Source organism: Chaetodon auriga, chromosome 8 (genome assembly GCF_051107435.1).
Source record: "Chaetodon auriga isolate fChaAug3 chromosome 8, fChaAug3.hap1, whole genome shotgun sequence".
NCBI classification, from domain to species: Eukaryota; Metazoa; Chordata; class Actinopteri; order Chaetodontiformes; family Chaetodontidae; genus Chaetodon; species Chaetodon auriga.
This window is the reverse complement of record NC_135081.1, coordinates 14,000,438-14,016,682: the sequence shown is the minus strand read 5'-3', so window position 1 is coordinate 14,016,682 and position 16,245 is coordinate 14,000,438. Positions and strand designations below refer to the sequence as shown.

General features: G+C 42.3%; 1 protein-coding gene across 4 annotated transcripts in view; it reads left to right on the top strand.

The window, feature by feature from the left end:
* The window catches only part of ptprub (protein tyrosine phosphatase receptor type Ub), a 152,540-nt gene that overhangs the window by 116,751 nt on the left and 19,544 nt on the right, over window positions 1-16,245 (top strand). The window contains exons 13-20 of one of the 4 annotated variants that reach the window (XM_076736414.1): window positions 1,520-1,556; window positions 4,952-5,090; window positions 6,071-6,094; window positions 6,376-6,530; window positions 7,229-7,416; window positions 13,382-13,454; window positions 13,537-13,613; window positions 15,787-15,804. In XM_076736414.1, coding sequence (XP_076592529.1) covers window positions 1,520-1,556; window positions 4,952-5,090; window positions 6,071-6,094; window positions 6,376-6,530; window positions 7,229-7,416; window positions 13,382-13,454; window positions 13,537-13,613; window positions 15,787-15,804 — 711 coding nt within the window. The remainder of the gene's footprint in view (window positions 1-1,519; window positions 1,557-4,951; window positions 5,091-6,070; window positions 6,095-6,375; window positions 6,531-7,228; window positions 7,417-13,381; window positions 13,455-13,536; window positions 13,614-15,786; window positions 15,805-16,245) is intronic. The other 3 variants (XM_076736416.1, XM_076736415.1, XM_076736417.1) reach the window with 3 other exon arrangements.

Here is a 16,245-nt window from a genome sequence, read left to right as displayed (position 1 = left end):
AAACTGTCAAGACCGAAATAGCTCAACAGCTATTGGGTGTGCTCCCATGACATTTTCCAGCGTCATTCATGATCCTCAGAGGATGACTTGTACTTAACTTTTCCTCTAGCACCATCATCATCACCAAAATTCAGTTTGTTCAGTGCTTTTCTTCACGAGTTTTGTGTTTAGCGCTAATTGTCAAACGTTAGCATGCTAATGAGCTCAAAGATGATGAAAATGGTGCACATTACACCTGCTAAGCATTAGCATTTTAACCTTGTCATTGCGAGCATGTTAGCATGACGTTAGCACTGTGCAGTCTCACAGAGCTGTTAGTGTGGCCACACTGTTTGTCCAGGTGTCCTGTGATGAATCCCAACACTTTACAATACAGTACACAAAACTGTGAGCAGTAGTTAGGAATGAATCAGTTAAATTGTTAGTCTGAAAAGGAAAATGTCTAATGCATCCATATTCAAAGCGAGTGAGCGGCTTTGAGAGGCTGATAAATGGAAGCAGGACAGAAATGGTTAACTAACATTCACAAATGGTAAACATAGGTTCTGTCATTCTCTGAATCTGAGCGGCTGGTCTGTGGAAATGAAATGACAGTCTGTCTGACAGACAACATGTTTGTCTACAGTTTGGGTCTGTACTTTCAGATCAAACCATTGGGTTAAGAGCTTGTTAAAGTGTCTGTCAGCTTGAAATGGATTTTCAATTTTTAAAAAAGCAATTTAACTTGAGTTTGAGGAAAGCACTTTTTGCTCATTTCCGAATGGGCAAATTTGCATAATTGTCCCATAATGCCTGAATTAGCATCTGTAAATCTTAATTTGATAATGCATCCCCTCCAAGAGGTGGCAGGATGGAATTGGATTACAGTCTTGGATCTCATTAGTGATGTTTGACAAAGGTCCTTTTCATAACACTGAGATGTCATCAGCTGAAATTTGAATAAAATTAATTCCTTTTCATGGTGGTGCACTGGTCTGAAACCCTCCTCTTAATTATGCTCGCTCCCTTTCAACTCTCATCTTTTCTCCTTCAGCAAGAATCTCCTTCTCAAACACTTCAGCACAGCTCTCAGATTTGAGATATTTTGTAATCTCATTTTGTCAATAGGACTCTTAACGCAGAGGTAATTTGTCCTTTTAGTCTGAATCATTTTTCCTGTAGTTTATCTGTGTTATTCTATCATAAAGTAAATTAGGCTTTTTTGGGGAAGAGTCGCGTTAATAATTGGAATATTGAATCAGAGGGTAGAAGCAGTAGAGGCAGTAGGCAGCACTGCGGTTCCAGATGTGGTCCAGAGTTACGTCATGTGTGTCTTGTGTATTAGGGAAGTACACATCCTGTTTTAATGTTCATTCAGAATGTGTTTTTATCTGCTGTGGTCATATTTTCAGTGTGATGTGTGTGTGTGTCTCCGCTCGGTGCCTCACGTCGTTCCTCTTTTCTTTTATCACACCTCTTTTTTTGCAAAATGCAAAGTGACACCCTCCCCTCTGATGTCTGTGTCTTCTTTCTCTTTCAGGAATCCAGAATAAACTGCATCCGCATCGCTCGCAAAGGTAATTCGGCATGAATATTCCTCCTCCCACAAACACTGTGAGCGTGAAAGAATTTTCCTGCATCGCATCTGAGTGCTTTGCAAAATTGTCTACTTTCACCTTGTTCTCAGATGAGAAATTAAAAATGTAATTGTAACAGTATTGCTTAGTTTAGTCTATATTGTGCTGTTTTTCACCTCTCTCTCTCAAGTACAAAGGTGGGGATCTGGGCAGATTTTCTCCAATGGCCCTGGTTGTTTAGCAGTGGGCCTCTGAGAAAAGGGCAACATGCAGGGAGGGATTAGAGGTCAGGCTTTCATCCTGTTTGTTTGGGGGCAGACGCTGGGACACACTGTATCAAAGGCAGTCTCTTTGTTCTCATCGGCAGCCCACTAGATGGCTACATCTGAGGGCTTTGACCTCAGCGCAGTCCAGAAGGGTCCTCCAGATCAAAACTTCCAGATGGAGCTACCTTGGCCTATCAGTATGAGACAGCCACCCCCCCACCCACCTCTCAACCCCCCCTTTCTGTACCTCATCTTTGGATTCAAAGGGACATGAAAAGGGCAGGGAAATTGACTCTAAGTCCTGATGGCAGGAGAGCCCCTCTGCCATAGTACACTGTCAGATCATGGTGAATAAAAGTCATGTATTTATAGTTATCATAGCACCGCAACAGTAAGCAGAGCCTTGCAAGTAAATTGTCTTGGCGGGGTGTCTTTTTTTGGTGAAGGCCTCTTTTTGTGAGAGAAAAACGAAAGTGATGAGGCTCTCCTCAAGCAAACAGCCAAAAGGCAAGGCTGAGTGTCTCACTCCATCTGCCCCTCACAGACACCTGGTAGGGCATTGATTAATTATCCTTCCTCACAGCAACGGGTTTTGCTCTCTGCTCACCTCTTTTCTTTGACAGTAAGCAAAGAAAGAAAGAAAGAAATGCACAATGGAGCTCCAGCAGTCAAAATGATTTAATTTTAATAAGTAAAAAGGCAAGATAGTAATAATAAAACCAAACTAGAGAGAGAACAGAAGGGAAGATAAGATGAATGAAAGAGGAGAGAAAAATACACAATAGAAAATAATGATTTAAAAAATTGCCAGCATTACATCATCCACATGAGGGATGATGTAACGGCAAGAAAAAAAAAATCCTGAAAGGCAAATTGATAGGAAAAAAATTCTTGGGGTGATTTCCAATTTCAAGGTGTGACAGGTCAGAGGTTTTTTGTCGCTGTTTGTGATCTCCGTGCTCCCTCTACCATTAACATAGCCTCTGCATCATTGGGTCCTAAGCCGTTATTATCAAGCAGCCCATCACAAGCAAAGTGGAGGCAAATGATTCTGGCTTGGATAACAAAGCTGGAGATTACATTTCAACTTCCAGGTGACAGTTTAATTAAGGATCCTCTGGCAGGCTCAACACAACAATAGACTTCCATTTCTCCTCTAAGTGCCAATTTCCACCATCGGGCAGCTGGCAGGTGCATGGATTCATGTGGAAATCTATTTCATCCTTGTGTTTGGCTTAATAGAAATTTTGAGCCTAAATGTGGCAAAACCGCCTTGTCTGTCCAAAATGTCAGAAAAGTGAAATTGATTTTTCATTTCCTCATTTGCATTTTTAGCCAGTGTTAAGTGCCCCTGTATTTCATGAACATGTGATTTTAAATGAGGTCACAGCATAGAAAAAACAGCAAGTGCTGAGTTTGTGGCTGATGTTTGAATGGAGCTCTTTGAGATGCTAAAAAACGCTGTAGCTCACAGACACAAAGGCATGTTTGGATGATAGTGTGCGTGTGTGTGTGTGTGTGTGTGTGTGTGTGTGTGTGTGTGTGTGTGTGTGTGTGTGTTTGTGTGGATGCAAACCACACAAGAAAAATCACCTTTGTTTCAGTCTGACTAAACCCTCTCCTACCACTCCTGCAAAGTCAAGTATACCTGTCAGATGTGGTGTCTATACAACAAAACCCAGAAATATCACATTTTTGGGACTACACAAAGGGAGCAATTCAAAAAGCCATGTTCCAAGCAGTTTTAGAAGGAACACTTCCTTTATAATATCAAGCCAATGACTAATCTTCTCCATTCAGATACGCCAAACTCCACCATCATTGATTAAAACATCCTGCCAAATTACGAAATCATATTGTCCCACTTTCATCTTTCTTTGGCATGAGGGTTCTAAAGCATCCATAAAAGTGCCCACGGCTGCATATAGTTGGGCTACAACATGGCTCCGTTTTCATTTTCCCTGCCCCAGATCTGATTCTTCCCCAGCAGGCTGCAAGATAGAGCTCTATCCCTAGGCCTGCTCTGACTTTCTGTCGCTCTGCAGATAGGTTGTGCTGTTCCAATAGGCTGAGAAGGGCTAGTTCCAGGGCTGTCAAGGCCTGGAGGACAGGCTGACACACACTTGGAAAACTAGATCAGTGGGCCCCTAGAACGAGACAAAGAAAGGCCCACTGCTCAGCACCATTTACATAAGTATGAAGCTTTATGCCAGAGAAATGAATAACCTGCTATTATGATAACGACCTTTCCAGTAGCTCACAGACACCAGGGCACCTTGAGATTATGCTGTAGGGCTGTGTGGATGACTTGTGACTGGGAAAAATATTATATTTAATTCAGCGTTGAATAGAAATGCACCTCCAAGGTCTAGTGCGTGTACCGTAGCATACAAATATGAAACTGCAATATCACAAGGTGTCAGCCTATTGTTTCGATGATTAACAAAGTATTGAAGAACCATTTGTTGTACGTGACTAATGGGTTTTACAAAGTGAGTTTCATGTGTTTTTATTCTGGCATATCTGCAACTATTGTGAAAATTGTTACTTCATAGCAATCTGTTTATTTTCCCATCTCCATTCCTTTTCTGTAAACATCAGTATAAATCTTGAACAGTCGAAATAGCTGGTTGGAAACCTTTCTGACAACAACATTTTTATTCTGCGCGCCGGCCAATCATTTTGTTTGTCAAAGCCCAAGTTGTCATTATGCATCTCTGAGGACTGCAGGTTTGTTGTGTTGGACAACACGGACAGTCGCTGTCTGCCTTGCTTAAGGCTCCATGTCTTTATTCACATGTCTCATTCATTTTTGCCAACTATTTGAAAGCACCTCTTGAGAGTACCACTGTTATGGAAATGTGGTGTTGGCATTAAGAAGACCATTATAACTCAGTGTATGTCCTCGCAGCGTTCAGGATAAGCAGTGTGAACGTCTGTATTGTCATGTGAGAAGTCTGCGTTTGTGAGAGAGAAACTTCTATGTGCGTGAATGATGTGTTCTTCAAAGCTGTGGATCTTCAGTTTCTTTTCAGTTTTCTACGCTCTTCTCTTATTCCCTCCTCATTTACTTTATGCTCTGTATTTGTGTTGTGCCTCTTTCACGTGTATCTGTGTTTCTGCTTCTAGCGGCCTGCAAAGATCACCGCAAGGCTCTTGAGGTGTCCCAGCACTCTGAGGAGATGGGTCTGATTCTCGGGGTGTGTGCTGGAGGTCTTGTAGTCCTCATCCTTCTGCTGGGTGCCGTCATCATCATCATTAAGAAAGGGTAAACATCTGCTGATAAGTGTTGAGCACAAAACATGCCTCATTATGCACAATCACACCACATCTCCTGCATTGTTTTTCCCTTTATGTTTTTTTTTTTGGAACAGTTCAGTAATCAGTTTTTCTACTTGCTGAACTTTCGTAAAGGTCATGCTTGTTTAGGGAAGATGGTGCACCAACAGCCAGAGCTGCATTGTTTTCATTCCCTTATGGTGCACCAGAGGGACCACAGAACTCTCATCTGCAGAGCCTATCTGAGTGTGAAGTATTTAATTAGAGGCGGATGCAATTCAATTAGCCACTTAATTACACACCCCAAGCAGAGGCCTGACCCTTAAATGAGATGGTAATTGGGAGGGAAAAGGTGTGCTTTTAGAGATTATTAGCCAATGATCCCACAGGTCCGCTGTAGATCATCTGCACCTCTTTTTTTGCATTTATTTAGCAGCAGCTCTAGGCCAGCCTCAGTTTAAGTCTCAAATAAGGCTTAACCTGCCTTACTTAAATAAGATTTATTGAAAATCTGAAGAGCCTGCCATGCCAAATGGGAAGTTACTCAGGGCTCCAGCAATCATTATTAAATGGCTGACACAGCGTCCAGGCTCATGTTGAATAATGTTGATTTTGAAAGTCACCACTTGCTCTGTACATTAGCCCGTGTTCCTCTGCTAAGCCACCATGAAGTTCGCTCCTCAAGAATTGATTGCTAAATTAGCTGTGACAGTAAACCTTGTGGTCTAGTCCATGAAGTGTAACACTGAGACATATTCGATAGGAAAAAACACATTTTTGGCCTCGCTTTGGTTTGGTCTGTCAGCACCTGCTTGGTACATTCGCATGTGTCATGTGGCCGTGCACATGAGAGGATGGTTCTCATTTTCACTGTAATCAATGCATTCTGCCCTCAGCTGACATTGCTTTCATCTTACATCTCCTCTTTCTCTTGATTTTGTTTTTCTCCTTCTCCTGCACTCTTTCCAGAAGGGACTACTACTCTTACTATCCGTAAGTGATTCCACCTCTTTGCTTTTCCATCGTTTTGTGACCCATCATATACATGCTTGTGCTCTGGCTGTCAGTCATGAGTTGTAGAGGGAAAACAATAAAGCAGTTGATCTGTGTATACACCTCCTTTCCCACTGTTTCTACACTTGTTTCTTTTTTCTTTTCCATGTCATTCCTTACTAAACGTAACATTTTCTTTTTCTCCCTCTCTCTGTCTCTGTCTATTACAATCTCTCCTGCATTGCAATTCCCCCTCCTTCTTCTTCTTTATCCATTAATAGGAAACCAGTGAACATGAATAAGACACCTATTACCTACCGGCAGGAGAAGAGCCATATGGGCTCCATGGAGCGCAGTTTCACAGACCAGAGCACCCTACAGGAGGATGAAAGAATGGCCCTTTCCTTCATGGATGCACACACCTGCGGCACACGCAGTAAGACAAATGCACTCAAAATGACACATACAGTACAGACAACAAACCTACCAGCGTACCACAACTACACAAAGCAATTCTAAACCTGATGCACATCATCCCTCACTTTGTAATCTTGTTGTCTGTCACTCATTCACACCGTAAATGTCTGAACCATTGTGAAAGATAGTTATCATCCTGTGTGGCAAATATTCTTTGGCACGGCTTGCCCTCAGCTATTCACTGCCTGGAACCGATATACAAAGAAACTCACAAAATTGCAAAAAGAAAAGGGAAAATTGCACAAGTGAAGTAACATATTCGAAAGAAATGATTTGTGATTCAGGATTTTTCATCTTGATCTCCTGTTCAATATTGTCAGTCTCACAGAGAGGAAAAGATAGATGTGTTTACTGTAAAGTTGGTACAGATTTCTGTCCGCCTCACTCATCATTCGAGACAAACCTGCTGCCACATCTACATAAGATCTCCTATGAAGACATCTTTGCCCCGACAAACCTTATCAAAGTGACACGCCTGTAGCATCCACTGTACTGCATGTCAGTACTTTGAAAAGTAACACCACTCTGTGTCATCCCAAACTAAACATGCAAGTGTTCCAGAACTTGTTTAATGTTTTATGTCATAGCCTGTCTTGTGCATGAATTGTTCAGCTGGGGTTGCACTGAAATTGCAAATGTGTCATGTGTCTGGTGCAGGTGACGCTCGTAGTTCAGTGAATGAGGCCAGCAGCCTGCTGGGAGGCTCCCCGAGGCACCAGTGTGGACGCAAAGGCTCCCCCTACCACACAGGCCAGCTCCACCCTGCTGTCCGAGTGGCTGACCTTCTCCAGCACATCAACCAGATGAAGACTGCCGAGGGCTACGGCTTTAAACAGGAATATGAGGTGAAAGGCCTCTATTACACTCCTTTCTTACCCTCTGACAACATAAGACAACATGGACAGCTATTACTTTTACACTCTGACAGCATGAAGCAACAAAGCATTGCTGTCGGTGGACAACTATTAAAGACAGATTTTAGAGCTGCATTATTCTAAAGAACAGTATTCTCGCTGAGATTGTGCTCTTAAATGACCAACCTTCACTGTAATTTCAACAGCTTCATTATAATTGGTCCATTCGTAACATACAGCGAGTGAGAAAACTTGAGGCAAGAACACTCAAACTGCAACAATATACATAATCCAAAGACACAGATGGAGGCTTTTTCACCTTTACTTTCATTTTTATGCTGTAAAGTGAAAGTGGTTTTATAACCTTCATGTTTATGTAACTTATTGGATGTTTTATTTTTTTCTGTACCAAGGTTGTCAATGATGTTATAGCAACTCAGTTCCCATGGAGAGAGAGCTGTTTGCCACATGTCTCACACATTCTGTGAACAGTGCTCTCTATACTGTGTAATGCATAAACTGTTGTGGCAGAAGGTCACTGTCTTCATCTTAAACTGCTTTTTATGTAAAGTTGGTGTTCATTGATAATTATACAGTGGCTACCTTGCCTAATCCTGAAATCAGTTGTTAAACTGTAAACCTGCAGTTCATCCATCTATCCAACTGTTTTATAGCAGCTTAACTGGGTTAAGGTCACAGCAGAAAGCTTCTTCTTCTTGAGGGTTTTGTAGGTGCTTTCCTGGCAGCTAGAAGGTATCATCTCTCGAACATGTCAGAGTTCTATCCTGAGGACTCCTCTCAATCCAGTTTGCCAGTATGCCTGTAAAGCTGTGACCTGGGGTCTTCTTTGCCAGTTGCCAAGATCTTTCCTCTCACTGTGGAAGAGCAGCGGAAAAACAAAACTTATCTTAACCTCTTGTATCCATGATCTCATTCTTTCATCTTCTGCTCAGAGCTTGTTGCCATAGGGGAGGTTGAAGACAAAAGAAAAAGCTGTGATTTGTGGGTTAGCTCCCTCTTCACCATAAAGTGCATTACAGTGGCTACACCTCCTCCATGCCTGGTTAACCTGGGCAGTCCTAACACGGTGGAGAAAGCTGGCTAGTTAAAAAGGCTGATGGTGTAGTACTTTTAAAGAACTGAAAGCATTGCTCTTCATTAAGTAACAGTACTTGATGCCCCAGGGAGGAAGGCAGGTCAATATCCTGGCTTTCCTCAGCAGGAGTAGTTGACCTTGGCAACATTGTGAGGAGGTGGAAGACCTATTTTGAGGAACTTTTAAACCTTTTTAATAAACCATCTTTGCTGCAGGCTGTGCTTGAACGTTCTAGGAGCGTTTCAGCTTGTATGCTCAGTAGAGGAAATTACATCAGTGAGAGGTGCCTGGGGTGGAAGAAACTGATCTCAGGCCCCGCAAGAAAAATGACAGATTCTGTCCTGCTGACCACAGAAAAGTGGATCACCTTTAAACCTGTCACAGATAACTGACATCGTGCTGAAAAGTGCTCATCTTTTGAAAAGATGACTTCCAGATTATCTTGTGGGAACTGCTGCGCGAATGACTGATATATGCACCAAGAAAGAATATAAAAGAGCATACACAATAAAAACAAGTCACAGACATAGTCCAAACATGACAGACCGCCGATTGTGGTGACAGCCCACAGAGCGAGTGTGGAATGCTGCAAGTCTTTACACTCAAACTCATAGCTGTGAATTGAGATTCTTCAATGTGGGCATTGGATTCTGACAAGGATATGTCTTCTTATCTCACCAGTTTGTGATGTGACTAGACACATGTCAAGACACAACCAAGGGGTTTGGAGTTAGAATTTCCAATTTTGAGGCCACTGTGGCTTGTCCTATCCAGATAAGACTGTAGTGAAGTGTCTGAAAATGGAGTAATTCAGATATTTTTGTTGCCTGTTAGTGAGTAGTGAGAATGATCATGTGCAATTACTACATGTTGTGGACAACTTCTAGCTTATAGAGGCCAAGTTAGCTGGAATGGGTCTTTCGAGAGTGGTATGGGAGGCCATCAATCCTCCTCTGACATTATCCATGCACCCTCCAATCCACCCACTGAAATTAATTAGCAGGGTTTAAAAGGCATCTGGATCACACTGTTGCTGCACGTATGAATAAATCATCATGATTTGGGCCCAAAGAAGACCTCTGTCATGGCGGCAGGCCTGATGAGGTTAAATGTCTCTAGAGGTGATCTAGCTTGTCCCCTGTCCACTGCTAACAGATTGTAGGGTAGCAAAGAAAGGAAAGAGGAGTTTGGAAGGGCTGAGTTTGAAGGGAAGAGAGATGACAGTTTGCAGAGGGAGAAATGTGAGAACAGAGAGCTCTTGGCTCTCATGCCCTGTAACCTCCAAATAACCTCCTCCCAGTAGCAATGTTAGTATTTACCTCCCTCTGCAATATATGGTGCAGCATAAATGCTCTGTAATTCACAAAGGTAACCATCAGACCGTGATGCTATGGACTCTTCTAACCTTGGGGACCATTAGATGTTGTTTGGGGAGTTGGGATCCTCACACAACGTGGGTCTGGTGCTGGCCCATAGCAATCCTGCTGATCTTCAGATATGGAATAGTTAGTTTTTTGTTGTAAATCACTTGGGTTTTCTTGGCAGATCGCTGCTTGTTTAGTTTGTTTTTGCACCAATGCACCGCAGGGCTTTGGTCCTCAATTGAACTGTATGTACAGACATGTTTGTTTTCCAGAACATTGCTTAATCCAGTCCTGCTGTTGCAGTGGCTGGTATCTCCGGTTGTATGTTTCAGGGCACATAAAGAAGGACCCAGATCTGTGAATAGCTCTCCGCAGTGGAATGATTGTGGCTGAGAGTTGGGATCACACCCAGTGGAGAAGTCCATCCTGGTCACCCTCGGCCTATGGCATTCACGAAAAAGAGAAAACATCTTTTGTCTCTGGTTCATGGTTTTCCCCTCTGGAACTCTGCTTGTAGACTCATTAAACTGTCCCTCACGGGCAAAACGCACTCAACTCAAAAGATCAATACACACCTCTTTGTTATTTTTTTCTCTCTGTGCTAGAGTACATGTTTTGATGGAGTGTCTCTCTCCATTATGAAGGAAAATGATGAGGAGTATCATATTACACTCCCCTGGCAGGTATAGGTTTTTATTTCCCTGAAGAATACCTGTGTTCTGTAAAAACACCGATCAAGAATTTACAGTGAGTTGTAAAGGGGCTTGTATGTGTGGCAGGTGCTGTCACTACATTCATATCCCCACTGCAGAAACTTACGAGTAAACCAGAGCAGAGCTTTACTGGTGAACTCAAAACTTTCATTGTACCACTTTGCACCTGGAGGCTGAGGTTAGCAAAGATGACGGACTCCTTGATTTAAAGTTACAGGCTACTGAATTACCACACTTATTTAAAAAAATGACAGCTACCTTTTAGCATGAATCAGGCTTTTTATTCATTATATTGACTGAATTTTTTTTTTTTTGTTTCACATCTCAGACATCTCTGATTGGATTTTGATTGAATGCAGTGAGATTGTGAATCTTGTCACCGTTTTCGGCATTTTGGAAATTACAAGTCAACACGAGGTCATGTCACAGTTACTGAGTGATCCTGAAGGGGAGGACATTTTGTCCAACGTTGCCTTGTTATTTAGGGGGAACAAATAATGCACATAATGAACTAGTGGGATGTTGAGAGCACATGCTGAACTAAAACAAGTGCTTTGAGAGTATAATAACATCAATAGCTCAGGACTGTATTTGACTGTGTCATTATTTCCTTCATCTCATTTTGCTCATTTTATATGATCCTCTTAACCAACCCACCCAACAGATCCCTGCCAATGGGGGTTTCTAATCAATCTTCCATGGGTCTGTGTTGTTTCCCTTCCCTCCTCTTCAATACATGGCCATTCTCTCGCAGTTTTTCTTCCTGTGTTTTTCCTCTGCTTGCCTCCCTCTCCTCTCTAGAGGGCTGAGAGCTCATAGGTGTAGTGTCAAAAATATAAAGGATGGAGGGAGAACAAGAAGGAGGAGGTGGACGGGGAGACGTGATGAAGAGAGGAAGAAGAGGGTAAAGAGAACAAGGGATTCAGAGAGAGAGTCGAACCCAGAGAGAGCGCATGGAAAGGGGAGGAAAAATTGAGAAGGAGGGTGTAATCCCAGGCAGGATTTGGCTGGTTCTTGGCTCTCTGTGGGGAGAACTGCGTTGTAATCCTCTGCTCAGCGTGGAGACTTGGGCAGAGTTTCACCAAATTCCCCTAGTGGCTGAAAACCACAGGGGGTAGACTGGTATGGATGTGTGTGTTTGTGTTCATGGATCGAAAGTGGCTGTTTGCAGGCTTAATTTAGACCTACAGTGGACGCTTAAAAGTGGCTTATGACGACGTGTGAGAGTAAGCGCTCCGCAGTGCATCCATGCAGGCAGGTGGATCATATGGAGTGAGGAGATGTGTTGCTGAGAATGATGTGTTATAATACGGCTGAGCAGCCATCCACCAGGCAGGTGGTAGACAGCTCCACTGCCTTCACTCTAATTGCCAGGCATCTCACCATGCAGTGGTTAGTGTGCTGTACTATATAACAACATTATTTCATCTCATTTTGAAGCAATTTATACCTCAAATCACAGGCAAGCATTTGGGTCTTTTTGTGTGTTTTTTTCTGTTCTCACATAAGACATACGCAGTTTTGATAACAGATTAACTACTGGAAATCCTTAACAGTTAGTCCTTGATTTCACACAAAATAGACAAAAGCAAGCTTCTCACTTCTAGCCAGTGACCTTTAAGGCGTTGACAGACTTGATCAACTATGGCTAGCTGGCTAATTAAGCTAACATCAGCCCCAGGAGTTGGTTGAAAAAGCAGTCTCAAGCTGACTTTTAATTTTTCCAGCGGATGGACTCCTTTATGAAGTGCAAACCCTATGAAGGGAGTCTTAAATATACATGGTGCTAAGACTGAGGCTAACGCTGCATGTCCCAGACGACAAGGTAGCGTCCTGACCACTTGAAGATGTAGAAGACAATGAAATAAAGAAACAGCATTGTTATTGTATTGCTGTGGAAAGCCAGATACTCCTATTATTAGAAGTACACTAAGGAAAGATGCAAGAGCACCTTGTTTCACTCTGACTTAACCCTGCTTGGCTGCTTACCACATATTATGAATTGTCAAGCAGTGTTTTTACTTGTAACGTTACAAGAGAAAAGTCTGCTAATGTTCATCGCAACACACCGTGTAATGTATTTCTCATATTTTTGCTCTTGTGCTTTTAGTTTTGGACAGGATACAACAAAAGACACCACCCACCAAACTCTTTGAATAACTAATTCTAACTAATAATTACTACAGCTCCAAGCATAACACTTCAGCGTGTGGAGAGCTCCACAGGTTGACAGACCTGCTGTGCCTAGGTACGATTGCTAAGTTGTGATTAAATAATCGCTGTTTGGTCAATTTGTGAGTTATGTAACAGCCATTACCTCCATGAGCCCCTGATGTGATAACATTTAATGCGCAGATTATGTTGATGGATTTACATATACCTTGATACTCACTGATGGTGTGCACAGAATTTTAACCCAGTACAGCCACTTTTTATTTATTTTAACTGTACGGCACTGAAGGTTTTAACAGAGTAGGTGCAACTGGCAGATTCATGAGGGTTCTGGGGTCAGACGTAGACTGTGTGGTACTGTTTAGTTTAATTACATATCATGCATAAACTACCAAACATTTCTTTAGGACACAGCGGCTCTTAATTTCCTTCGCTGTGATGAGAAAAGTGCTGATAGGCTTTTATCATGCAACCATGAAACACAGTTTTCAAACACATAAAAGAAAAGCAATGATGTGTTGAAGCTTTGATTAGTGTTTATCTAAGATAGCTGAATGTTTAATATAGAGAGGCCCTTTTTCTAAAATGTGCAATTGTCTCTACCTCTGCAGAGTTTCTTTGATGGCTGGGATTGCACAAAGAAGAAGGACAAGACCAAAGGGAGGCATGACACCTTGCTGGGATGTAAGTCATCAGAACTCATTTTGTCTTGTATAAATAAAAGGAAATATTTTGGAAACTGATGTGTTATTCTTATCTGCCTCAGATGACCGCCACCGAGTCAAGCTCCACCCTCTCCTGGGAGACCCCAATTCAGACTACATCAACGCTAACTACATTGATGTGAGTCTAATCCTGTTTTTCTGCCTTAACTCAACATGGGATACAAATAACTCTCACACCCTGCAAAGCCACAGTCCATCTCTCTCATGCTTGTAAGCTCACCAGTCTGCTGGCCCACTTTCACCTGGAGGCTTTCATCCAATCAAACACTCTTCCTGTTGATGTTTTGCCAGATGCCATGGTTGTCAATTGCTGCACCGAATCCCTGACCCAGACTTGCTCTGCTATCACTTTTATTAAAACAGGGTGGAATAAATGCGTTTAATGCCTTGCAGAGGAGATGAATCTTTCTGTAAGATGCCACAAATCCCCCAAAATTAAATAGACATGATTGATGTTATCCAATCTCTGGATGGGCTGGGAGGAGATGATCCTTTCCACTGTTCACCTTAACTGTCTGCCGCACATGCAGCGCCACAACAACATTCTCACTGATCATATGAAATACATGTATATGTTGCTAACGTGTCTCACACGGACTCATTCATACGTGTTGCCATTCATAAAAACTAGAGGAGGCTGTGTCTCTTCAGAGAGCAGAAGTGCACATTTAGATGACAGCAGTGAACTTATGAACTAATTAACCAACGAAATCGACCCATATTAAAAAAAAAAGAAAACAATTCTACTACCAGATATACTGCAGATAGAACCTTGTATTTTGGTTCCCTTGTGAATTTGCTGTCACGGTCCTCAGTTGTTGCTATTCATTTGAGTTATGTCAAGGGAGGTCTGGCAATCTGATAGGATTTCTTTATCTCACTAGATTTATTTTGCACGTCTCTCATTGCAACTTCTATAAAGTAAATATGGCACTCTGTGAGAAGTTAGGCAGGTTGATGTACTCCGACTCCTGTTTGAGGCTGATAAGAGGTTGAAAGATCCTGTCTCTGTCTAAATCCTCGTGAGGAATATCTAATAACTGATATTTGTTCAGAGGGAGATAATTAAAGGGTGTATAAGTGGTCTTGTTGTTGGATGAATTCCTCCTTTTGGCCAAATTGTGTCATCAAAATGCTTAACACTGCAGGGCCTTTTTTCCTCTCTTTTATTTCTCTGTAGAGAATGGGCAGCGGTGAGATGCTTTTAGAGAGTTCATTACAATGTGAGGGCATTAAAAACCTGGCCTGCTGTTAGGACTGTAGTTATTGTGAGGGTCTCCATTAGCATTTAGGGCACAGAGGTGCAAGCATTAGAGGGAAAACACCACTCAGCAGCCACTACAGTGTCAGAGTCAGTGATATTACTCCCTGACAAGGCTGACCCGGCAAGATGAAAAGTAACTTTGTCACCACAGCGAAGCATATTTTGGCCGGCCTGTGATTATTTCAGGTTAAATATAAAAGGTTAAACATAAAAGTTTTTCCTCCCTCTGAAACATTATTGCGCCTTCATGCTGAAGTCTTTCCTTGATTGTGGTGTGTGTCGCTTGAGGAGGTGCAGAACTTCACATGCGTTTGACAGCTTCTTGCACCTGTTCCAAAAGTAGAGCAGTCCAGTGCGTGCTGGCTGCTGCTTTACATTTCATGTGCTTCTAAAGAGTAACAGGATCTTATGGACAGGTATAGCATGGTCACACAATCAAGAACACACACATTCATAGAAACACACACACACACACACACACACACACACACACACACACACACATTTTCCTTTCTAAAATAATAAAAAAAAGACACATTTCATAGCCAGTTCATAATCTGGTCATAAAGTTTGTCCTTCCAACGCTGTTGCAATGCAACATGCAATGAAATGCAAAGACTATGGCAGTATTTTAAAAACAGTGAGCCAGCGTTGTTTCCCAATTAGCAACATAATGTATGTGTGAGACCCAGAAGGATTTGTCCTACCACAGTAACCTATAGATTAGAGTGAATGAAGAAATTATGGCCTTGGGTGGTAATTTCCCATGAAAAATGAATGAGCTAACACATAGAGAACCCAGTCCTGCTGTACTTAAACACACACAGACACACACAGACACAGACACACACACACACACACACACACACACACACACACACACACGCACACACACACACACGCACTCTCTTCCCACTTGTCTGTAACCATAACTCCTACTTACCAAAAGCTTCTTTCATTAACTAGCCTATATGTCTTCTTTTTCTACTCCCCTCCCCACTTCCTCGACCTTGCTTGGACTCTGTAGATTCGGATTAACAGGGAAGTAAGTACTTCACTGCTCGTTCTTCTGCCTGCCATCGCTCTATTTTTGCTCTTTTCCCCTCTTCTCTTCCCACTTCCCTCTTCTTTTTTCACTATCCTCTATCCACAAATGCTCAAAGGTCAGTGTGTTTCAGGTTTGTGCACATTTGACAGAAAAAAAGACAAAAACGTGCCCTTTTAGCTAAAGATTTGAAATGAACACAAGGAGATGTGTCCTCTCCGGACAGAGGACCCTGCTGTCTTTGTTAGCTTTCTTAAGTGGCCAAGACTCAGGAAGTTTAGTTGCTATGGCAACCATCTTAAATGGAGGAGTGGTATCAGTCATGCTGATAGTGTTTGATGAGAGCCAGAGGAATTGTGGATAACAGGCCGCAGAGCACCGGTCATCCATCTCCATTTCAAACATGTTCTCGTTTATCTGACTGGATGCAATTCTGTTTAA